Below are 22,855 nucleotides of genomic sequence, written 5' to 3'. Positions count from 1 at the left end.
CCGCGCTGCCGGCCTGCCTGGATCAGCTCGCCCTTGTTGGCGGTACGGTAGGCACCGGCCTCGTCCAGATAAGAGTAGTTGTCCATTGAGGCCAGGGAGCAGCCAGCCTGTGTGAACCACATAGGATCTGCTGGATCGGACTTGGAGGGAGGGCTGCCGCAGTCGACGGCGTCGCCCCTGGGCTGCTTGCTGGCCAGGCGCCTGGCGCCGCCGCCCCGGTGCCCGTCCGCGTCCCTCGCCGCCCCCCCCGCCGAGCCAGCCCACATGCGCATGGAGGCGGCGTGGGCGCGCACGGCGTCGGTGGCGTGCATCTGGAAGTAGTGCGAGGGAGCCGCCAGGGTGCCAATCGGGGCGAGGAGCAAGACAATCTGGGCCGCATGTGCGAACATGGCCCGCCAGGCAGGTGCAAGCGGCATGGTTGCGCTTTTCACTGGCAAAGCCGCGTATCGGAGGTCTGAAGGTGATAAAGATCGCCAGCTTCTTCCTGCTCTAGCGCAGCTACCAGTACCTGGGTAAGTACCATGGCGATTCTTCACCGGAGATTTATGTCGCATGCGCTCTGTTTGGCGACCAAAGTAGCAGAGAAGGCCGCCACAAGAGCGTCGGTCAGGGAGCCCACGGGAGGGGGGACGCCAGCTCCCCCTTCCGCGCCGACGACGGGCACAAAGCGGCGGCGGCACGGCCGTGCCTGCAGGCCGGGCCGCCTCGAGTTGTCTTCAGTGGCGGTCTGTGGGGGTGGGGCTGCATGCCTGGTTACGCGCTCGCCTCCCCTTGACCGTGCACCCCGCAACTTTCGCAGGTGCGCTGCAATCATCCTGCCCGCCGCCACGGATGCGCACACAGCCTCGGCGCCAGTGTGGCCGAGGCCTGGGGCGGGACCACCACCCAGAAGCGCAGCAAGCTCCAGCCGACACACCTGCCCAGAGGCATCAGCTGCTGATTTAAATCTGCTCCAGTGGGTGGCAGGCGGCGGGTCCCGGGGCGCAGCCTGCCCCTCCGCACACTTGCAGCTCCTCACTCGGCCTCGCACAGCGTGCCGTGGCTCAGCACCGCATACGCCCGCTCCACATCCGCCAGCCGCGGGCGCCGCACCCCCACCCCCACAGACCGCAACCGCGGGTCGCGCCGGCGGAGCGGCGGCGGCGGCGAGGCGGCGGCGTACAGCTCGTTCCACGCGCGTACTGCGGCGCGGGCGGGACATGGGGCATTTGGAATCAGGCATGGCCGTTGCAGCCCATCGGCAGGACCTTCGCATCAGGGCCACGGCCCCAGAAGCCAAGGGAAGGAGGCCAGGCAGGTAGCCGCACCTGTGCCGCTCCGGAACAGCTGGCTGCAGGCGGCAATGTCCTGGTGCCAGGAGGCCAGAGTGGCGGCGGCGCCCTGGAACAGGCGCCGGCTCTCCCGGGCGCGGATGGCCCCCCCAACGCTGCCCATGCCTGCGTCACAGCGACGAAAAAGAATGGGTCCCAAAGTTATTTTCATTAGAGTGTTGATTCAAGCCATGACAACCAGGCAGTTGCAGGAGCGGCCTATGCATTTGGGCTACTTCCCCGGCAGCAGCGCAGCGGCAGCCCGCCCCAGCCCACCTCCGCCCTGCCGCTCGTAGCCCGCCTGCGCCTTGCCCTGCCGCTTGCGCACGGTGTAGCCGGTGAGCACCTTGTGCCGGGCCAGCTGGCCCTGGCTGTACAGCGCCAGCGCCGCAGAGTCTGCAGACAGCAGCACCAGCAGCTGGCTTCCTATCTGCGGCTGCTCCCTGCCGAGCGCTGTGTTGCTGCCGCCACTGCTGCTGCCGCCGCTGCTGCCGCCGCCGCTGCTATCATTGCTGCTGCTGCTGCTATCGCTGGTGCCACCGCTGCCAGCCAGGCGGGCCAGCGCCTGCAGCAGCCGCTGGTGCTCGGCTTCAGGGCGGGGAGGCAGTGGGGACAGCTGCTCCTCGCATACAAAGAGGTCTGGGTGGGTGCCGGCCAGTACCAGCGGTACCTCCAGCCTCGCCACGAGCCCACCGCCGTCGCTGCTGCTGGCCACAAGCAGGCCTGGAGCATCCAGCTCCCACCGGCACTGCCCGTGGCGCTGCAAGCAGTGGGCTGCAATGGCTGGGGCTTCAGCCCAGGCGAAGCGTCGCCTGGCAGCCAGCGGCGGTGCCTCCGCGCCTCCTACAACACCGTCGGCACTGCTGCTGCTCCTGCCGCGCCGCTCTATGCCCGGCAGCCTATTGGCTTCCAGCCACTCGTCGAAGGCAGTGCAGGTGAGGAGTTGAGGGCGGCGCCTGGGGACTCTGGCCAGCCGGGCGCAGGGCGCTGCCCAGGGTCCCAGCAGCACAATTGGCATCGTGAGAATGCTTGGACAATGCCAGGGGCTCCATTTCGGCGGTTTGGGGAGCAGGAAAGGCTGACCAGGCTCGCCCACAAAGATCCCATTCCGCTCCTGCTTGATCATCATTGCCAGCAATTTCTGCAGGTGATCAGGGCTTCCCGGGGCTCCCAAGCGCCGAGATGGCAGCGCAAGTGTCGTGCCGCACGCCGTGGGCGCAGCCCTTTGCCTCCGTGCGGCAGCAGCGGCAGCAGAGACGGGCGGCAAGCACCAGGTGGCGATCGGCATGATCGGCCGACAGAGCAGGGATTCCCGCCCTGCCGCCGCCGCTGCCCACCTGGTCGCCTCCCGTTCCCAACCGTGTCTCACATGCTGTGCTGCTCCCACGCCGCAGGTGCCGCGCGGGGCAGCCAGAGGACGCAGAGCCCGCCAGCCGCCGCGCCGTGCTGGCCCTGCTGGCAGCCGCAGCGGCGGCGCCGCAGCTGGCGGCGGCCTCCACGGCGGCGGCAGATGTGGAGCTGCCTGCTCTTGCCTCTGGCATTGAGGCTGTCGACACCACTGTCACGCACCGCCTCTATTTGGACATTGGGCTGTGCCCTGAAGCGGTACGCAAGTACATGCCTGCCTGCAGCAGTCCCTCCCGGGGCCTGCGGTGCTGCCCGTCACCGCAGGCTGACACCCTGGCTGCCCCGCCCTGCCCAGCTGACACCCTGCCCGGGGCCACAGCGGTGAGGCCCACTGGCGGCTGCCCGCCGGCCTCCCTCTCCCCGCCGCCCGCCGCGCAGGTGCGGACCAACCGCACGCTGGGGGACAAGACTCCCTTCTGCACTGACCCTCAGCCGCTAGGGCGGATACAGGTCGAGCTGTTTGGGCGGGCGGCCCCCGGCAGCGTGGCCAACATCGTGGCCGCGGCGGCCGCCGGAGCCTACGACAACACCGCGCTCAGCAAGGTGGTGGCGGGGCGGTTCATTGTGGCGGGGGCACAGGGGCCCAAGCGCAGCGGCCTGGTGCAGGCGCCGCCAGACCTGCCCCCCAACCCAGACATCCTCGCCTCCTCGGCCTTCCGCCTCACCCACCGCCGCCCGGGCACCGTGTCGCTCAACCTGTCAGGTGAGGCGCGGCGGCGGACGCGCCTGTGCCGCAAGCCGCGCTGCGCCGTGGCAGCCGTGCGCCGCTGCGGAGCTCACACACGCACGCAAGCAAGCATGAACCGCCTGCGCCTGTATCCAGCCGCATCCCCCTGCTGCATGCCCCACGCATGCATGCCCCGCGCCGGCATGGCCCCTCCACGCGCCTAGCCCGCCTCCATGGCCCCACCCCTGCCGCCTCCCTGCGCCGCCCACGCCACAGAGAATGTGGACGACAGCTACCTGCGCTTCGACAAGGGCTACCGCAACCTGTCCCTGCTCATCACAACAGGGCCCGCACCCGTGCCCAGCCTGGATGGAGAGAACATCGTGGTGGGGCAGGTCACGCCAGGTGGGCGCAGCGTGCCCAGCGCAGCGGCGCCCAGCGCAGCGTGCACAGCGCAGCGTGCACAGCGCAGCGGTGCCCCGCCTGGGATGGCAGCCGAAAGGTGCTCGACCTTTCAGGCAGCCTCGGGGCCGGCAGGGCGCCCCGCGGCCCCAGACCCGCAAACCCGCCGCCGTCGCGCCGCCGCCGCCATGCCACACACACGTGCAGCAACACGGCCTCGCCGCCGCCCGCGCCTGCCCCATGCAGAGAGTCTGGAGGTCATCCGCGCAATCACCGCGGTGCCCACCTTCACCCCCAACGACAACGCCCGCGCGTTCAACCAGTTTGCCTCCTTCATAGGCGACGAGCGGGCAGACAAGACGCGGTCCAAGTGGGGCCGCCCGCTGCAGGCCATCCTCATCACATCGGCGGGCCTGCTGTGAGCGCTGCTGTGTGTGTGAGCGCTGCTGTGAGCGTGAGCGGCCTCTGGCGGGGCGGGGATGGCACCCGCGCTGTCGGCCTTCTGCGTGCTGCGAGCGCTCAGGACGCGTCCGGCAGCGGAGGCTGAGCTGCCCACCCGAGGGGAGCGGCAGGCGTGGGGCGCCGCTGAGCGGCCCCGCGTCGACAACCTTTTTTGGTCTGCGCCCCAGAGCTGTTTCTGTTCCACGCCGGCTGTTCTGCTGTTTGCTTTGGTTACCGTTGAGAATTGGTTGCAGGGAGAGCGGCAAGTGTAAACTGTGCAGACTGAGTGAGGATGCGGGATGCGGCCGGCGGCGGGCCACGGGAGAGTTCAAGCAGCGTGCGGTGCAGGAGGGCGCGTGCAGTCACCATAATGAACAAAGGTGGCAAGGCAGAGGGTGTAGTGCAAGAGGTGCCTGGATAGACACTGAAAGCTAAAGCTAGTAATTTTGCTAATGGGGTTAGGAAACAGCATGGGGAGCGCGCGCTTTGCGCCGGCTACCGCCAGCCATCGCCGCTGCCCGCGGACGGCGTGCCGCGGGCCGAGGGTAACGCCGGTACTGCCGCCGCGGGACCGTCCGTGGCTGCCCAGTGCTGCAGGGCCAGCATGTGCTGGGGGCGCAGGTGGAGGTCTATGCCCCACTGGCTGGCCGCCACCATGGCATGGTACATGCTGACCTGGCGGTACTGCATCAGGTGCGCCACAGCTGCCATGGCACCCTCCGCCTCGCATCCCGCCTGCACCGCCACCATCACCGGCAGCTGCTGGCCGGCCGCCCCGCAGGCGCCGCCGCCGCCGCCGCAGAGCAGCGGCATCGCCCGCTGCGATAGCCACTGTGCCAGCGCCAGCGGCTGCTGCATGCGCGACTCGCGGCCCATGGCGCAGGCGGGCGCCAGGCGGCACTCCACCCCCGCCGCAGCGCAGGCTGCCGCCGCCGCCGCCAGCTCGCCATCCGCCAGCACGCCCGCCAGCAGGCCAGCATCCCCGCCGCCACTGCCACGGCCCGTGCCGCCGGGCGCCACAGCCGCAGCCGCCTGCGGCGGCGGCAGAATCAGCTGCAGGCCGCGAGGCTCCTGCACGGGGCTGGGCGCCAGCCGCAGGCCCGGGCTGCATTCTGGGTGCACCCTGGCCACCCCCAGCAGCGGCCGTGTGGGGCTGCAGCCAGGGCTGGTGGCGGCAGACGCCGACAGCGCCTCTGCCGCCTCTGCCGCCGCAGCCGCTGCTGCTGCGCCTGCCAGGCTGTGGCTGCCCTCCTCCTGCGGCTCTGGATGTACCGAGGCGGAGCCGAAGCGCAGCGCGGCGCGCGGGGTGCCTATCAGGGTGCGAGCCGAGGAGCGGGGGAGGCCAGGGGAGGCGGTAGAGGCGCCGCCGCATGACAGCGAGCCGCCGCCGCCGTCGTGGCTGAACACGGGGTTGGCGGAGAAGGTGGTGGCGCAGGCGGGCGTACCGCCGCCGTACTGGCGGTATCCCGGCGGCGGCGAGCTGCTGCGGCTGCTGCCCCCGCTGCGGCTCCCTGGGGAGGAAGCCGGGGAGAGCCCCTCGCCCCGCTGGCTGCCCCGCCGGCTGGGCGAGCCGCCGGGGCCGCCTCCCGGCAGGCCAAAGAGCAGCACCACGCGGCGTGCGGGGTGCTGCCGCAGCGGCGCGGCGCCGCCGAGCAGCGCCAGCGGCGCCAGCAGCAGGTGTGGCGACAGCGGCAGCGCCGCCAGCAGCGGCATGGGCATGGAGGCCTTGGGGGAGGGTGCGTAGCTCGTGGGGGAGAAGAGCTGGGAGCCGCCAGAGGGGTGAAGGCCGCCGGAGGAGCAGCGGCTGGACAGTGGCGCCGCCGTGCCGCGCACGTGCGGCGGCAGCCGCACCCGGCCGCTGCTGCGCAGGGCGGCCAGCCTGCGAGGGCGCAGAGGTGGGGGCAGCGGCGAGCATGGGTGAGGCGCCGAACGATGGGGGCAGTTTGGCATTTGCTCTTTTCCGGTGAGCGTCCGGTGAGCCTGTGCTGGAGGGGTTGGACAGCCTGTGCGCTGCACAGGCAGGCACAAGCGAAGCAGGCACAAGGGAAGCAGGCGCAAGGGAGGCAGGCGCCTCCGCACCTGGCCTGCACGTCTGCCAGCGTGGGGCGCATGCGGGCGTCCCGTACCAGCATGTACCGCAGAAGGTCCAGCAGGCCTGCACCCAAGGCAGAGGCAGGACCGCGTGGCGGGCAGGCGCAGCGGTGAAGTGGAGCGGCAGCCAGTTGTTGGCGATGGTTGGGGTGGTGTGAGTGTGTGCTGTGTGGCAGGCACCGTGGGCGAGTAGCGTACCGCCGGGCAGTTGCCTGGCGGTACCGCATCCCCAGCCACCGAGCCAGCCGGCCCGCTCCCGAGCGCCATGCATGCATGATGCTGACCTGGCAGCCCCGCCACCAGCGCGGCCCTGTCCTCTGTGATGAGAGGCATGGAGGGTGAGGTGACGCGCGCCACCAGCTGCACCCAGTCGCTGTCGCTGAACAGCAGCTTGCCTGCGGCGGGAGGGATGGAGGATGGGGGCAGGCAGGGGAGAGAGGCATGGTGGGGGAAGAAGCATGGGCGAGGGCGGCGGCGGGTGGTGTGATGACACCGGGCGGGGTGGGCGGCGGGTGGTGGGGGCTGTAATGGTTCCTGACAAGCGTGCAGGCATGTGGCGGGGCCCACGGGCAGCAAGCGGGCGCAGCCAGCAGGGGGAGGCCAGCGGGCACGCCCGCGCCCGCGCACCCGTCACCAGCTCGAACAGCAGGCAGGCCAGGGACCAAACGTCGGAGGCGGGGCCCGCGCCCTGGCGCCGACGCCGGTCGTACAGGCGCTGCTCCACGCGGTGGGAGGCGCCCCCTGCCAGCAGCATCTCGGGGGATTTGAAGCAGTCGGTGCCGCGCGCACGGGCAGTAATGGCGGCGTCGGCGCCCTCGCTGCCAAGGCAGGGGGCAAGGGAGGGGGGGCAGCGGGGAGGAGCGCGCGTCAGGGACCCTTAGCCGCCAAGTGCTTGTGAGCTGGGAGGTGAAACGCGGTGAGTGTGTGTGTGTGTGCGCGCGCGCGCGTGTGCGTGTGCGTGTGTGTGCAGGGAGGCAGCCGAGCAGCCACCACTCTCCGATGCCCGGCAGGCGGGCGGCAGCAAATCGGGCCCCGCCCGGCCTCCACCCTCTCCAACCCTTCGCCACCCTCCGCTCCCACCTGAACGCCTTGCTCTCTCCAAAGTCAGCCAGCACCACTCGGAAGGGCAGGCGCTCGGTGGAAGGGCTCCAGAACTCCGCCTCGCTCACGCCTGGCGGTGGGGAGGGGCACGGGAGGGGAGGGAGGCGGGCGGGCACGGGTCGGCGCCACGTCGCACGCGCCAACACACTGCTGCTGCTGCGGGGTCCCAGCTGGATTGCGCGCCTGGCACGGGCCGCCTGGCCTCTGCCGAGCCGTGATGAATACATACATGCACGCACACACATGCAGCTGCCAAGCGCACAGCCTGCCCGACAGACGCACAGCCCGCGGGCACTCGGCGCGGCGGGCTGCTTTCGACAAACAGCCCCTGCCCGGCGTGCGCGCGGGGGGCGGGGAGGGGAGCGGGCGCCTCACCCGGCAGCGGCTCCAGCAGGCAGTTATCACACTTCAGGTCGAAGTGCACCACGCCTCTGTCCAGCAGGGCCGCCGCCGCCGCCGCCACCTCCCCAAACACCGCAAGGTACAGGCGCAGCTGGCCCGCGGGGGCGGCGGGCTGGCGCGCGCGCCACTGCCTGCGGGGCGGCCGGCCGGGGGGTGCGGGCGGCAGCATGGGCGGCAGCATGGCGGTTCGGGATGGGCATCCCCACAACCACCCGCAGCGTCCCACACTCGCAGAGTCCCAGTTCCACCCACGCCAGCACTCACCCAGGAGCCCCACGTACACCCCCCCCCCCCCACACACACACACACACACACACACTGCACTTCATCACAAACAAACGCAACACACACATGCAACACACACACACACACAACAACAACAACAACCCACTTGAGCGAGCACTTGTAGTCCTTCAGCACCAGGAACATCGCCTCTGCCGCCGGGTCCACCCCGTAGTCGTGCAGCTGGCAGGCAGCGGGGCTGCCCGCCAGCGCCTCCAGCACCGACACCTCCCCCTGCACATCCACCTGCGCGGGGAGGGCCGGGGGCCACCCGTGGGCGCGGACGGTGGGGGGCAAGGTGGGGCAAGCTATTGAGAGGCTGACGGATGGGGGAGGCAGGGGGGCACGGCATTCGGGCGCGCGGCGCACGTGCCGGCTACGTCCCCACCGTGCGGCTCCCCCGCTGGCTGGCATTGCACCCTTCCAGCGCGCCAGAGGTCCCGCAACCGCAGCCAGCCCACACACCCCGCCACGCCGACCCGACCTGGCGGTACCGCCCACCTGTGCGCAGCGGTCCTGGATGTGCCGCGGCGTGTCCACCAGCTTCAGCACCACGCCGCCGTCGCCCGCCCAGGCCGGCAGGCTGGCCCGGTAGACAGTCGAGTAGGCGCTCGCGGCGGAGGAGATGCGGGAGCGGCCTGTGTACCACTCCGGTCGGAAGAAAGCGGCGCACAGCAGGCGCAGCAGGCGCAGCGCGGGGGCGCCGTGCCCGCCGCCGCCGTGCCCGCCGCCGGGGCCGCCGGAGGCGGTACCGGCGGTACCGGATGCCGCCAGGCGGGGCAGCAGGTGGGGCAGCAGGGGGCGGTTCTCCTCGTGATTCAGGTGATGGTACAGGATGAATGGGATGTTCTGGGGAGCGGGGGAGGGGCAGCGGGGGGCAATGAGAGGCAGCAGGCAGGCCAGTGGGGCAGAGCGACGCTGTGGCGGTGGGCAGCGCCGAGGCGCACTGGGGCACACCCGCACCCTCACACACAGACAGAGACACGTGCACAAACACACACGCACACACACACAGGCACCCACCTGCAGCTTGCGCTCCCAGGGGTACTGGTCGCAGTATGCGGCATCCAGGTGGCCGCCCTGCGCCAGGATGAGGCGGAAGACGAGCTGCAGCACCTCGAGGTGCAGGCCCTCGTCGCGGTACAGCAGCCGCCGCCCGCGCTCCTCGCTGTACGACACGTCGGCGGCGCTCAGGCCCGCCATGTCTGGGGGAGGGCGGGAGGAGGGTGGGGGTGGAGGTGGGGGTGGGCGTGGGATGGGGTGCATGTGTCGGGCCTGTGAGGCAACCTTTCCAGCACGCAGCGGGGGGTCTGCTGGGCACCTGATCGCCTAGCAGTGGCTGCGGGAAGCTGAATGCCTGCGGCCTCTGCTGAATGCACCCCCGCCCACAACCGCGCAGCGCACCACACCACCCCGCCGCCACCATCCCCCGCACACCACCGCCGCCGCCGCCGCGCTAGGCGCTCACCCGACAGCGAGCTGCGCAGTGCGCGCATGCCGGCCGCCTGCGCCCTGCCCTTGCCCGGCGCGCCGCGCTCCGGCTCGCCAAGCGCGCCACGCCCCTGCCGTGCCTTGGCCTGCTCCGCCTCAGCAGCCAGCTGCAGGGAGGGGGGAAGGGGCCCGGGTGGGGGCGGGTGGGAGGAGGCTGAGGTGGGCATCAGGCGCAGCGGGGTGTTGTATGGCGAGAAGCTCAGCAGGCACCACCCACAGCAGACCCCATGCCCGGGCTGCGCCATCCTGGCCGGATCGCACCTGCATCTCTGCGCTGGCATTGCGGGCCTCCAGGGTTGAGTGCATGGAGCTGGCGAGGTTGAGTTGCGGCACCACCCTGCCCCGCTCGCCGCCACTGCCCGGCGCCTGCTCTACGGCCGCCGCCGGCGCCGCCGGCAGCGCCGTCTTGGCCCGGCCGGGCACCGCCGGCAGCGGGGGCACGGGGCCGCGCGCCTGCTGGAAGGGGCTGCTGCGCAGGGCTGGGATGGTGGGTGAGGCGCTCTCGCTCTCAGGCCCATACCCGCCGTCCGACTCACCTTCTGACGCCGAATCCTGCGCAGGCCAAGCAGGGGAACCAGGGCCCAGGCAAGCTTCAGGCTGCGCGGCAGGCAGGGGAAGCGGCTGCCAAAGGCAGCACCGCGTACGGGCAGCCAGGGACAGGAGGGACACAAGTGGCAGCAAAGGCACATTGGGTGGGGGAGAGCGAGAGAGCGAGAGAGCACCCAAGAGACAGGGACCACCCTGGAGGCTGGCGGCCCGCGCGCCTGGCCTCCCTCCAGCGCCTCCAGCCGCTCCAGATCCTCCTCCAGATCTCCGGTGAACCGGAAGCCAGCAGGCACGTCAAAGCCCGGAGGGGTGGGCCGCAAGACGCCGCCGCGGCCCGGCGCCGCCGCTGCCCCGCCGTCGCTGCTGCCGTCCGAGTCGCTGTCCTCGTCGTCGGACGCGGTATGCGCGGCGGCGGGAGGCAGCGTGGAGAAGTGGACGCGGCTGGCGGGGCGGGTGTCGGGGGCAGGAGGCGCCGCGGGCGGCTGCTCCGAGGCGGCCGCGGGTGCCGGCGCGCCGAGGCTGCGCCCCAGCCCCGCCAGCCCCAGCCTGGGGATGCCCAGCTTGCCCAGGGGCGCGGCAGTGCCGGAGCCTGGGCCCAGGCCGCCGCTGCTGCTCGTGCGGTGGGCCGCGGCGTGCTGAGGTGGCGGTGGCGCCGCTGCCGCCGCCGCTGCGGCCGCCGCGGCCGCCGCGCCAGCCATGTCACCGGAACGAGCAGACATGGTGCGACCCAGCCGGCTGGTCAGCCTGGGCGTGGCACCCACGCCAGACCTGGCAGAGGGCGGCAGCGGCGGGCGGCCGTGCCGTGCGCTGTTGCCGGGGCTAGGGGTGCTCTGGCCCCCGGGGCTGGGCAGGGAGGGCCCTCCACCCAGGTTCAGGCGCGGTACCGCCAATCCCCTGGCTCCCATGCCGATGCCAGGCGGCAGCTGCGGCGCGGGCGAGGAGGAGCCGCTGCCGCCGCCGCCGCCGCCGCCGCCGCCGCCGCGGGACGGCAGGCGCAGCAGCGGCACGCCCGCCGGCAGGCCCGCCGCCGGCTGGGGCTCGTGCACGGTAGGGAGGCGCAGGGAGGGCACGGGCGAGGCGTTGCCCGACTCGAGGCCGGCGAGGGTGGAGGAGGAGGAGGTGCGGCGGTGGTCCAGCTGGCTGCCGCTGCTGCTGAGGCGGTGCATGCGGCCGCGGGCGGGCTGCTTCGCCTCAAACTCCAGGCTCAGCTCCCGCACGAAAAAGTCGACCACTGCAAGCGCAGAGGCAGGGGCAGGGGGCAGCGACAACTGTACAGTTAGATCATGACAGGGCCATCCGGGGCGCAGCAACCAGCGTCGCCACACGCCGCAGCAAGGTTTGGGTCGGGCGTGGCGTGTGCTGGCCCCGGCGCCCGTTTACTATGCAGGCTCCTGGGCCTCGCAGGGAGAGCGGGTGCGGCCTTTGCCGCACAAGGGAGGTGCATCCTTTGCTGCACAATGCACCAGGGTGGGGCTGCCCTCGTGCATCGTGCCAACCGTGCCGCCGCCGCCGCCGCCTCACCCGACAGCTGGAGGAAGCGGTGGCGGATGTGGGGGCTGCTGTCGCCCGCCAGCGTCAGCAGCGTGTCCATGTGCTGGCGGCAAAGGAAGAGGGCCTGGTGGTCCCGCTGCGGGTTGTGGTACAGCTTGAGGAACTGGACAAAGTGGAAGCGGATGTAGAAGTCTGCAGGGGGGTGGTTTGAAGGTTACAACACATTTGTTAAACAGAAACAACCAGAAAGTGTTAAACATTTGTTAACCAGAAACACGAGCGAGCTTTTCGTAGGGAGGGAGGGAGGGAGGAGGGAGGGGTGCAGCCTGGTGGGCAGGCTGGGTGAGCGGTGCACGGCAGGAGGCCAGCGGGCACCGCATCGACGCCGTCAGCCGAGAGGCTGCTGGGGCACGCGCCTGCAGCCTGGCCTGCCCGGCTGCCTACCGGAGAGGCCATCGGGCACGCCGCACTCAGCCTCATGCTGGCACCACCACCACCCACCTGACACGAACTTGTCGGCGGCAAAGGGGCTGCCCGGCGCCGCAAACGCCGCCTTGAGCAGCTCCAGCAGGCTCTGCCGCAGCCGCACGATGCTGCTGGCCGGCATGCCGGGCCCGCCCCCGGGGCCGCACGCCGATGGTGGCAGCTGCGGCCCGGCGGCGCCCTTGCCGGGCGCCGCGGCAGCGCCTGGCGCCGCCCCGGCTGCTGGGTAGGGCTCGTGGTCTAGGATGCGCTGCGCCAGGCCGGAGTGCGGGCTGACCAGGACTCCGAAGAAGAGGAGGGCGTTGCGGCGTGTCAGGCCGCGCCGCGCGCTCAGCCCTGCAGGCCCAGCCGGGCAGGACAGGGCACGCCGCATGCATGTCGGGTTCGATGCAGCAAGCATCTCGCAGCAGGCAGCAGGCCGGGTTGCGGCGTGCAGCCAGGCACGGCGTGTGCAATGCCGAGCTGCGGCAGCCCACCCACCCAGCAGCAGGTCTTGGCCTGGGTCCTGGTGCGCGTCCCGGCCGCTGTCCAGCGCCGAGGAGGCGGCTGAGAGGCGGGAGGCAGCCCTGTCTGCCTCCCGTGGGTGATGCGGCTGGCGCACGCAGGGCGGCTGCCGCCCCACGAGCGCCGCCAGCGCGGCAAACAGCTGCAGCAGGTCGCGCTGCAGGGCCGCCGCCCGGCGGCGCTGCGCCAGGCTGGCGCCGGCGCCGGCCGCCGCCGGCTCCGGCAGCAGCAGCACGTGGCCGGCTGCCCCCGCCAGCATGGCAGCTGCCTGCTGGTCTCCCAGCAGCAGCGCCAGCAGGCCCCGCCCAGCCTCTGCCTCCTCGCACTTCTTGCACGCTGCCGCCAGCAGCAGCACCAGGGCGTGCAGCAGCTGCCAGGTGGGCGGCGCCCAGCCCGCTGCATCCACCCCCGCCGCCTGCAGCACGCCCATGAGCGACTGCAGGCTGGTGAGGCAGTGCCGTACCACCGCCTCTGCCACCGTCGGCTCCTGTACCGCCGTCGTGTAGTCGGTGAGAAGCTGCAGCAGCGCCAGCAGCTCCCCCCTGGCTTCCCCCTCGGCCGGCCCGCCGCCGGTCAGCGCCTCCAGCCGCCGCCCCGCCACCGCCACCAGCACGTGCCGCCCGCCGCCGCCGGCGGCGGCAGAGGCCGGGCTGGAGCCCAGGCGACGGCCGCCTGCCGCGGCGGCCGCCGCCGTGGGCCGCTGGGACAGCCGCAGCAGCGCCTGCAGGGCCAGGCTCTTGAGCTGCTCCTGTGTGGGGGATAGGGGGCGGCCCAGCAGGCCCACCACCTCAGCCGCCAGCATGGGGGAGGGGTCCCTGGGCGGCCAGCCTGCAGTGGGAGAGCAAGGGGCAGGGCCGGCTTAGCGCTGCGTGCGTTGCAGCCACAGCCACCGCTCTGCTGAGCTGGCGAGGTGGCGAGGCGGCGCTCAAATCCCGCCTCAAATACCGAATACCGCCACTGCCCAGACACGTGCCCGCCCCACACAGCAAAGCTTCCGCCTGCCGGCTGCCAGCACCGCGGCGGGTGCGGAGCCTCACCCTCGGCCTCCACCAGGGGCAGCGCCGCCGCCAGCGCCCGCAGCAGCAGGCACTTGACCTGCTCCACATCCACCGCCAGGCGGGCCGAGCGCGCCGCCACACCCTCTGCCGCCGCGGCAGAGTCGGCGTCCGAGGTGCGGCCTGCGCTGCTGTCCACGCTGCGCAGCGAGCGGGCGGTGACCAGGATGCGGTGCGCCTCCAGGACCTTCTTTCCCCCCGTCGCGGGGGCGGTACCGGTACCACCCGGTACCGGCGCCTCCAGCAGCTCTGCAGCGGACAAATGGGCAGAAGAGTGGCCGTGAGGAGGCCCGTCTCTCAATCGAACAACCCACAGCGCTGGCTGGGTGTGCCCATGCCCCGAGCGTGGCGCCAGTGGCTGTGCCCTGATGTGAGCTGAGGTGCAGGCGCAGCAGGCGCCCCGGCAGGCCCCCCAGCCAGCCGCGCCGCCGCCTGCCCCGCACGCACCAGCGGGCACGCCATCCTCCTCCTCCGCCTCGCCCAGCCGCGCATCCGCCAGCCGCTTGTGGGCCACGATAGCAGGCAGGTCAGCGGCCATGAGGCTCTCCCCCAGAGCGCTGGCCAGCGTCGCCAGCTCAGCGGCAGCTGCCGGTTCGCCACCGCCGTCGCACGTGCCGGCGCGGCGGCTGGGGCTGGCGTACGGGCTGGGGCTGCGCGCGCCGCCGGGCGTGCCGCTCAGCACGCGGCGCGTGGAGCGGGTCAGGCCGCCGCCGGGGCCGGCGCCGGTGGGGGAGTCGCAGGCGGGCAGCGCCAGGCGGGGCACGGAGAAGCGGCCGCTGGACAGGGCAGAGGGAGACCGCATGGGGGAGCCCTGTAGGGGGGCAAGGGAGGCAGGGGGTGAAGCTTGGAGGGGACGCATGCATATCTCACACTATCACACACTGTAGTTGCTCCAAGACCCGTGCCACGCAGGCAGGCAGGCAGCTGGTGCCTTTGCTTGCTTGGCCAGGCCAGCGGCCCGGCAGTCGGCGGCCGCCCACCTTGACGGGCGAGGCGCTGCGGCTGGCAGAGGGTGAGCAGTCTGAGCCGCTGTCCGACAGGGCGTTGTAGGCAGCCACCAGGTGCGACACCTGCCCATGCCTGCCGCTGCCGGCCGAACCGAAAGGCTGCTCGCCGCCTGCCGCCTGCCCCTGCAGCGGAGAGCCAAAGCCCAGCGGCCCCGGCTGCGCCGCGGGCGCCTGGCCGCCGCCGCCGCTGACCAACTGGCTGCTGCTGCCGCCGGCACCGGCGAGTGCGTCGGCCGCTGCTACCGCCATGGGCGATGCGCGGGCGTACATGGCTGCTATGGAGCCTGCCAGCCCCTGCCGCATCGCCTCTGCCCGCACATCCGGCCGCGCCAGCAGCGCCACCAGCAGGCGGCACAGCAGCAGCGGGCTGGCGCAGCTCTGCCGCAGCACGGCGGCGAGGATGGCGACGAGGCGGGCGGGGGCGGCGGCCGCCGCCGGCGCGGCATCCAGCAGCCCCGCGACTGCCACCGCGATCGACGGCTGCAGCTCGGCCATGCCCATCGAAGCTGTAGGCAGCACGGTGGCCGCCGCCGTCACCAGCGCCTCCATGGCACCCAGCCCCAACGCCGCGGCGCAGAGCTGTGGGCTGCCTGCTGATGCCGATAAGATGGCCAGGCCTTCCCGCAGCCGCCCCGAGCCGCACTCCTGCACCAGCGCCACCGCCAGCCGCAGCGCCTCGGCGCCGTGCGCTGCCGGCAGCGGCGGCTTGGACGGAGACTGGAAGGGAGTTGGCGGCGGCGCGCCGCCGCCGCGCTTGATGCCGCCGCCTGGCTTGACTGGCGAGGCGGTGAGAGAGGGCGGGCCCAGGCAGCCCGTGTCCCGGTGAAGCACCGCCAGCGCCTCGGAGAGGCAGTTGACTGTGCGCAGGCAGTCGGGGGTGGGCCCCGGCCCGGGCGCCTGCAGCAGCACCAGGCAGGCGTGGGCAAAGTCGGGGGCGACGGTGAGCTGGCGCGGCTCGCCGCCCTCGTCCAGCCGCTCCAGAAGCACGCCCTGCGGCGGCGGCCGCGCGGCGGGGGTGAGCGGTGAGCGTGCATGCGTGCATGCATGGGCTGGCGTACCGCCCAGCAAAACTACTGGCAAGCAGTACCTCAATGCGGGACCATTGCCTCGCAAGGAGTGCACGTGCATGTGCGCATGCGCCATGCATGCATGCAGCACCAAGGCAAACAGGGATGGTCGCCCCTCATTTGAATGAACTCCCCAAACACCCCACCCCTGTCCCGCCCGCACGATGCATGCACCAAGCCAAGGGGCAGCCAGCACCCACCTGCAGTACGGGCGTGGCGGTGTCAGCCAGAAGCCCAGGCGCCGCCCAGCCCGCCGCCGCCGCTGGCCCCGCGCCGCGCAGCGCCACGGCGCCGCCAGCGAGGTCTGCGTCCAGCTGCTGCAGCTTGGGGAAAAGGCTGAGCACCAGGCGGTACAGCTGCATGTGCCGCCGGCTGGACACAAAGGATCGGCAGGCGGCGGCGCCCTGGCGCGCGCTGCCGCCGCCGCCGCCGCCGCCGGCCTTGACGGGTTGCAGCTTGATGGGCTTGCCCGGCAGCGCGCAGTGCTGTACCGCACCTCCCAGGCGGTACAGCACGAGCAGCGGGGCGGAGCCCGCGGCCGCCGCCGACCGCTCCACCCACAGCGCGGGGCACGGCAGCAGGCCCTGCACACGGTGCATGGCGGGGAGGCGCCTCGAGGCAGCGACGAGTGTAGGCGGCGATGCATTGGGATTAACCATTCCAGTACGGCGCACGCATCCATGGCGCTCAACAGTGGCAAATGGCAAACACTGCCGACAAGGTCGCTGCAGCTGCTGACGCGGCTCCACCCGCCCCCCTACGGGTATTCCGCCGCCCAGGCGGTTGCCGCGCACCTGGCGCACATGGTCTTCCAGACTGGCCTGATCCGCCAGGTAGAATGGCAGCTCCTCCTCCCCTTCTTCGCTGCCCAGCACCGAGCGGGGCGTGTCGAAGCAGAGGAAGTCGAGCACCCGCGGCGACAGGCAGCCGCCGGCATGGCGCACGAGCGCGCCCCGCTGCAGGGGCGCCCCCCGCTGCTCCAGCTGCATGGCTGATTAGCGCGCAGCCCTGCAGGCGCCCGCCGTGCGCTCCATCACACCCGCCAGCACCGTTCAAAGTCAACTCCGTTTGGTGCAGGCCCCGCGCGCCGTTTGAAAGTGAAATGACGTCGGCGAGAGACCCAGAAATGCGGGAGGCAATGAGACCTGCGCACATCTGTCCTCAGGTTTGCCCGAGTCCTACCTGGCATCGCGCGGGGGTCAAGCTTTGCAAACCTGGTGCTCCACCATCTTCGAACGTGCTGCAGTTGCTGCAGCAGCAGCGCAGGGAGGTGCGGCGCGGAACCCATGCCATGCCCGGCGCTGCTCGCGGAGCGGGCGGTATGGCTGCGGCGCAGCTGCAGCAGATGCAGCGCCAGGGGCCGCCCGCCTCCTCGCAGACGGCATCGCTGCAGCGCTGGCGCCGCCGCCGCTGCCGCCGGCGGCGGCCGGAGGAGCGGCGACGCCACCCACAGCGCCACCGCCGACCACACCTGCCACTTTGCGATGCTCGGCCTGCGCCCCGACCCCGGCGTCAGTCGCAAAGAAGTCAAGCAGGCCTTCCGGCGGCTAGCGCGCGAGTGGCACCCCGACGTCAACCCCTCCCCTGAGGCATCGCACCGCTTCCAGGCCATCTCCCGAGCCTTTGAGGTGCTGTCCGATGAGCAGCAGCGCTGGGAGTACGAGCAGGCGCGGTTCGGAGGCAGCGGCAGCGAGGGCAGCGACGGCGGCGGCGGCCCAGGCCCCGGCAGCCGCGCGCCGCGCGGCAGGGAGCGCGCGCCGCCAGACGTGTGGGCTGAGCTGCGGCTGGGGTTCCGGGAGGCGGTGCTTGGGGCGCAGCGCAGCGTGCTGCTGGAGGTGCAGGATGCCTGCGGGCAGTGCCAGGGCACCGGCGGCCAGCCGGGTACCTACTCCCCGCCCTGCTCCATGTGCAAAGGGCGAGGGGAGATCGTGCGGCTGCAGCGGGGGACCCTGCCCAATGGCTGCGCCGCAGGCAAGCGGCGGCGGGAGGCGGGAGGCGGGAGCGCGGCTGCTTGTGCTGTGAGCAGCCGTGTGGCTTGCATTTGCACTGGGCAGGGGTGTGAGGAGGCAGCCGGAAAGGCAGGCCTGCACGCCCTGCTTGCCACCTCCCTCCCAACCCCCGCTTTGCTGCACTGTCCCCATGGCTGCAGCCGCCGGCACCGCCGTGGTGTGCTGCCCCGTGTGCGGCGGCCGCGGCTTCCGGGTACTGCACCCCTGCTCCTGCTGCGGCGGGGAGGGCCTGACGCAGCAGCCGCGGCGCGTGGCGGTGCACGTGCCGGCCGGCGTGGACAGCGGCAGCACGCTGAGGCTGGGCGCCGAGGGCAGCGTCGGCAGGGCGAGCGGCCCGCGGGGGGCAGTGGTGCTAGAGCTCAAGGCGAGTTGGCGGTTTGTGCGCCCGCTTGCCCTCTTTTTGCTGCACAGGCGCAGCGCTGTGCTGTTGCATGGGCAAAGATGGAATGCCGCAGCAGCAGGGGTGGAGTCCGCGATAGCAGCGCGGCGTAGCGTCCTCTAAGCGCCGCCGTGCGTGCCCGCTTCTGCCTGCAGGTGGCCCAGGAGGAGGGCATCTGGCGGCGGGGCCTGGACCTGCACTCGCAGCTGGCGGTACCACTGTGGGACGTGTGCTTAGGCGGTACCACCACCGTCGCCACGCTGCACGGCGACGCCCGGCTGGCCATCCCGCCCGGCACCCAGCACGGCGCGGTGCTGTCGGTGCCGCGGGCGGGGGTGCGGCGCGAGGGGCGGGGGCCGCGCCCCTGCGGCTCCCACCATTTCGAGGTGCTGGTGCAGCTGCCCAGGGAGGTGAGCGGCGTGGAGGCGCGGCTGCTGCAGCGCCTGGCGCAGCTGCAGGGGGAGCAGCAGCAGCCGTGGGCGGGCTGAGGAGTGTGCGGTGGGAGTAGATAAGAACATTTCAGGCACTGCAATTGCGAGCGTGCCATGCTCCGTTGCGTCAGTGTAAGCCCATCAAGTTTGCACGAGCAAAGCTGTGAAGAAGGCATAAGCACCACCAGCAGCACTACTTGCCCGCCGGCGCCTTCGCCAGGCGGCGCCAAGCTGGCGGGGTTGATCTGTGCGTTCAGCAACTTGATCAATCGCTGAGATTTCACACCTGAGTCTGGTTTATTCCAGGGTTAGCGCCTGGTCGAGGCGAGCGGCTTTGGTGGAGCCCCGACTCGTGAACCCGCACCTATCAGCGGCCTGATCAGAAGCAGGAGCTGCTAGCTTCATCCAGAGCTGTGGCAGATCACTTGAGCAGCCCCGCCGATTCGCTGCCACTCCAAGCCCCAGGCTTCCTCTCTGCCCAGTAATTCCACGTGGAGGAGGTGCAGCAGGCTGTCGGCATGGCGCTAGACACGGTGCGCGCGCGGTGGATGGAGGCCAGCTATGCCAACCAGCCGGCGGCGCGCTGCGGGCACAGCGCCGTCACGGTGAACGCCGTTCCGACGTGGGGCGAGGAGTTTCTGGTGAGTTTCTGGGCAATGGGCCTGTTCGAGCGCCAGGGCTTTGATCTGTGTGGCCAAGCGGAGGCCCAGGGTGCATGGCATGCCCGGCTCCACTCTCCCCTACGTGTCCCGCCCCCTGTGCCCCAACTGTATGCACATACATACAGGTGGTGTTTGGCGGCATCGACCGCCACAAGGAGGCCCTGGACGACCTGGCGGTGCTGCAGTGCGAGCAAGAGGCGTGGTTTGCGCCGGAGAAGGCGGCGGTGGGCCCCGCCGCGCGCGCCTTCCACGCCGCCGCCGTCATCGGCAGCAAGATGTACCTGTTTGGCGGGTGAGGAAGGCTGCCGGCGCCACACAGCTGCTGCTTGCGCTGTACTTAGCAGTAGTAGCAGCCGCGCCTGCGACCTGCCGGGCTGGGCCGCCCCGCTCAATCACGGCCTGCTGAGTTCCAGCAGCCAAAGGCACATTTCAGCAGGCACTGCTTTGCCCGCCAATGTTGGTCAACCAAGCTGGTGCATGCCCCGCCCTGCCCCGCCCCCTCCCTGCCCCCTCCCCTGCCCCGCAGGCACGTGTATGTCAAGCAGCTGCACAAGCTGCACCAGTTTGCAGACCTGTGGTGCCTCGACACCGACACCTGGCGCTGGAGCCGACTGTCGGGGGAGGCGCCCGAGGCGCCGCAGCCCTGCCCGCGCGACCGCGCCGCCATGTGCGCCGTGGGCGGCTCCCGCCTGCTGGTGGTGGGCGGCGCCGACTCGATGAACCGGCGCCTGGACGACGCCTGGCTGTTTGACCTGGAGCGGTGAGCGCAGCTGGCTGCAGTGTGATGCGGCTGCTATGTTGCAGCCAGCGGCGCCTTGGTTTTGGCAATGACCAGCCCTCAGCAGCAGCCTGCCAGTGCATGTGTTCCAGGCAGAAGCACTGAGCCGCGACACGACGCGTAGGCTGGCGGCAATGCACAAGAGCTTGCGGGGGAGCCAGCCTGCTGCCCGCTGTCTGCTTCGCGGCTGCCCAGCTGGCGGACTGTAAGAGGCCGCTGCGCCTGCTTGGCCTGGCTGGTTGCAGGGGGACGTGGAGCGAGGTGAAGCTGGCTGGCGCACGGCCACGCGCGCGCTGCTGCACCGCGCTCTTCTCGCTGGAGAGCAGGGTGCTGATGTTTGGGGGCGACACGTACGGTGCGTGGCGGGCCCTTTGCGGCGGCGGGGGCCCCGCTGGCGGCAGCCGCCGCCTGGCAATCCCTTGGAAGGCTGAGCAGGAGCATGCCAGGAAGAGGCCGGCCTCGGCTGGCTGTGCCACCCTGGCACACGCCAGGTGCCCCGCCAGGGTGGCATCCCTGGCAACCTGCCCTGTTGGGTTGCCCTGCCTGCCCGTTGCCCCCCCCCCCCCCTGCAGGCGTCACCAATGAGCTGTGGTCCCTGAGGGGCCTGGAGGGGGATGGCCCCGCCCAGTGGACGCAGCTGCAGCTGGAGGGCCCCGCGCCGCCGCCTCGCCGCGGGCACGCGGTCGCAGGTACTGCAGGGGGCGGGTGGCGGTATGGGAGCTGGCGAGCGGCGAGCTTGCCTTGCTTCCCCCCTTGGGACCTTGCGTCTCGCGTTGCCAGCAGCGGCTCGGCATGCCTGCAGGCGCAGGCCTGGCTGCGGCCATGGCGGCCTGGGCGCTGACTCCGTGCGCCGCTGTCCCGTGCCTGCCTGCCTGCCGCTGCAGTGACAGGGAGCTGGGTGGTGTTTGTGGGCGGCCTGACGGAGCAGCGGTCGCTCATGGGGATGAAGAGCCGGAGCGAGTACCTGTCGGGTGAGCCGGCAGCTGGCAGGGGCAGCCGGCCGGCAGCTGGGGCGCACCGCCCCTGACGTGCCTGGACGCGTCCCGAGCATGCAGCTGGTACTGGCACCTGCCCACTAGCCCGGCTGCTGTGCTGCCCGCGGTGCTGCCTGGCCCTCCCTCCTCCCCTGCACCACCTGCCTACCGCGGACTGGCTGCTGCCTGCTTGGAATGCCTGCAGACGTGGTCATCCTGGACCGGCAGGAGCGGGTGGCGTGGCGTGGCGTGGAGCTGGCGTCACCGCCGCCGGCGCCTCGTGAGAAGCACACGCTCACCGCGCTGGCAGGCGGCCGCCTGCTGCTGTTTGGAGGTGCGCGGCCGAGGCGCCGGCCGCGCCGGCCTGCCGCTGGAAGGCTGGGAGCGTGGCGCAATTACAGCGGGACCGCCGCTGGTGCTGGTGCAGCCTGCATGGGGAGTTCCCCGCCTGAACCAGCACAACCTGCTGTTCCCTGCTGTGGCCAGCCCCCACCCACCCACCCACAATTCAGGGGAATCCTGCCCCCTGAACCAGCACATTGCCACACCCTGCTGTTCCGTGCTGTGGCTGCCTGCAGGCACCGACGGCACCTCCACGCTGGGTGATGCCTGGTGGCTGGACCTTGAGGATATCGCACCCCCCCAGCCAGACCTGCTGTCTGTGGCAGACCTGGCCGACAGCGCCTCGCAGCCGCCGCCCGAGGTGACGGCGGCGCCCGCGCTGCCGCTGCCGCCGGGCAAGCAAGCCGCGGCGGCGCCGGGGCGGCAGGGCTCTCCTGGCATCCCCGCAGGAGCGCCGGCGGGCGCCGCAGCAGACCAGCAGCTGGCGGCGCCGCCGTCGCCGTCGCCGCAGCAGCAGGCGGGAGGCGGCGGCGCCGGCGCCGGCAGCAGCGGCGCGCTGACGGGCGGGCTGGCATACCTGCAGCAGAGCATCCCGACGCTGTCCACCGCGCTGTCCTCCCTGCGCGGCCGCCTGGGCCTGCCCGCCACCAGCTCCGGCGCGCAGCTGGCGGCGCAGCAGCTGGCCGCCGCCATCAGCGAGGAGCACGACCGCGAGCTGCTGCAGCTGGGGCAGCGGGCCCTGGCCGCCTCGCGCGGCGGCGCGGCAGCGGCGGCAGCCACAGACACCCGCCAGCTGGTCGCCGCCGCCCGCCAGTTCCTGGCCACCCGCGCCGCCAGCCAGCTGCACCTGGGCGAGCTGCCGGTGCTGATGGCGGACTACCGACGGCTGGCGCGCCTGGGCTGGACCATGCTGCTCACGTGCACTGCAGCTGCTGCGGCCGGCAGCTGGCCGGCGGCACCTGCTGCCTGTTGCCGGCTGCCGTGCGCTGTGGCCATGTCCCCAGCCAGCCGGCTTGGGCTGCCTAGCGTCACCTGTTTTCTGGAGTCCAGCCTGTTCCGCACCAGCCTGCTGCTGCCCCTGCTGCTGCCCTTGCCAACCTGCCTGCCTGCCAAGCTGCCAACAGCCACCGCCCCCACCCCGCATCCCGCCGCAGGGAGAAGGGCCCCGAGGCGCTGGCGGATGGCGGCGTGCGGCTGCCGGGGCGCTTCATGCACCTGGCGGCAGACGACCTGCGCATGAGAGAGGTGCCAGAGGTCCTGGCTGACTATCAGCTGCTCTTCGCATCACACGCATCCCTCGCAGACGCGGCGGCGGCGGCACCGGGGAGCGGCGGCAGCGGCGGTGGCGTGGGAGCGGCCGCGCGGCCCGCCACGCCCAGCTGAGGGGCGCGGCAGGCGTGGCGGCGGCCGGGCGCTGCGTGTGCCTGCTGCCCTGCCTGGCCTGCGAGGAGCTTGCGCAAAACGATTACAGTGAACTCAAGGAAGGAACGGAAGGGAGCAGAGCGTAACGAGAAGAGGCTGGTGGGTAGCATC

The 22,855-nt window shown here is 71.9% G+C and overlaps 5 protein-coding genes across 5 annotated transcripts; 3 read left to right on the top strand and 2 right to left on the bottom strand.

Moving 5' to 3' along the window:
• Window positions 1–1,014: 1,014 nt before the first annotated feature.
• Window positions 1,015–2,598, bottom strand: CHLNCDRAFT_53862 (hypothetical protein; the record flags this gene model as incomplete). The annotated part of the gene is made up of 3 exons (XM_005845215.1): window positions 1,015–1,181; window positions 1,308–1,436; window positions 1,587–2,598. 3 exons carry the CDS (start codon window positions 2,596–2,598, stop codon window positions 1,015–1,017), a joined length of 1,308 nt encoding a protein of 435 aa, XP_005845277.1.
• Window positions 2,599–2,861: 263 nt separating this feature from the next.
• CHLNCDRAFT_26066 (hypothetical protein) lies at window positions 2,862–4,208 on the top strand (the record flags this gene model as incomplete). Its single annotated transcript, XM_005845349.1, has 4 exons — window positions 2,862–2,915; window positions 3,096–3,420; window positions 3,661–3,789; window positions 4,033–4,208. Coding segments are annotated over 4 exons (684 nt in total), but the record flags the coding sequence as incomplete, so codon positions are not given.
• Window positions 4,209–4,722: 514 nt separating this feature from the next.
• CHLNCDRAFT_136979 (hypothetical protein) lies at window positions 4,723–16,736 on the bottom strand (the record flags this gene model as incomplete). Its single annotated transcript, XM_005845214.1, has 20 exons — window positions 4,723–6,106; window positions 6,307–6,382; window positions 6,603–6,713; window positions 6,946–7,136; window positions 7,399–7,489; window positions 7,795–7,952; window positions 8,213–8,349; window positions 8,605–8,952; window positions 9,127–9,308; window positions 9,572–9,701; window positions 9,856–10,146; window positions 10,317–11,371; window positions 11,662–11,823; window positions 12,133–12,450; window positions 12,595–13,446; window positions 13,656–13,922; window positions 14,121–14,484; window positions 14,654–15,670; window positions 15,948–16,331; window positions 16,509–16,736. 20 exons carry the CDS (start codon window positions 16,734–16,736, stop codon window positions 4,723–4,725), a joined length of 7,746 nt encoding a protein of 2,581 aa, XP_005845276.1.
• A 297-nt stretch (window positions 16,737–17,033) lies between these two features.
• Window positions 17,034–18,623, top strand: CHLNCDRAFT_25896 (hypothetical protein; the record flags this gene model as incomplete). The annotated part of the gene is made up of 3 exons (XM_005845348.1): window positions 17,034–17,675; window positions 17,830–18,135; window positions 18,306–18,623. The coding sequence occupies 3 exons, from the start codon at window positions 17,034–17,036 to the stop codon at window positions 18,621–18,623; spliced, it is 1,266 nt and encodes a 421-aa protein (XP_005845410.1).
• A 461-nt stretch (window positions 18,624–19,084) lies between these two features.
• On the top strand, window positions 19,085–22,705 carry CHLNCDRAFT_136977 (hypothetical protein; the record flags this gene model as incomplete). The annotated part of the gene is made up of 9 exons (XM_005845347.1): window positions 19,085–19,207; window positions 19,354–19,520; window positions 19,755–19,988; window positions 20,252–20,361; window positions 20,579–20,695; window positions 20,891–20,977; window positions 21,186–21,314; window positions 21,559–22,240; window positions 22,477–22,705. 9 exons carry the CDS (start codon window positions 19,085–19,087, stop codon window positions 22,703–22,705), a joined length of 1,878 nt encoding a protein of 625 aa, XP_005845409.1.
• Window positions 22,706–22,855: the final 150 nt, after the last annotated feature.

The sequence above is a fragment of the Chlorella variabilis genome, assembly GCF_000147415.1.
Source record: "Chlorella variabilis unplaced genomic scaffold CHLNCscaffold_18, whole genome shotgun sequence".
Lineage (NCBI taxonomy): Eukaryota > Viridiplantae > Chlorophyta > Trebouxiophyceae > Chlorellales > Chlorellaceae > Chlorella > Chlorella variabilis.
Note: the sequence above shows the minus strand (reverse complement) of the source record. Positions and strands in the feature narration are given on the sequence as shown.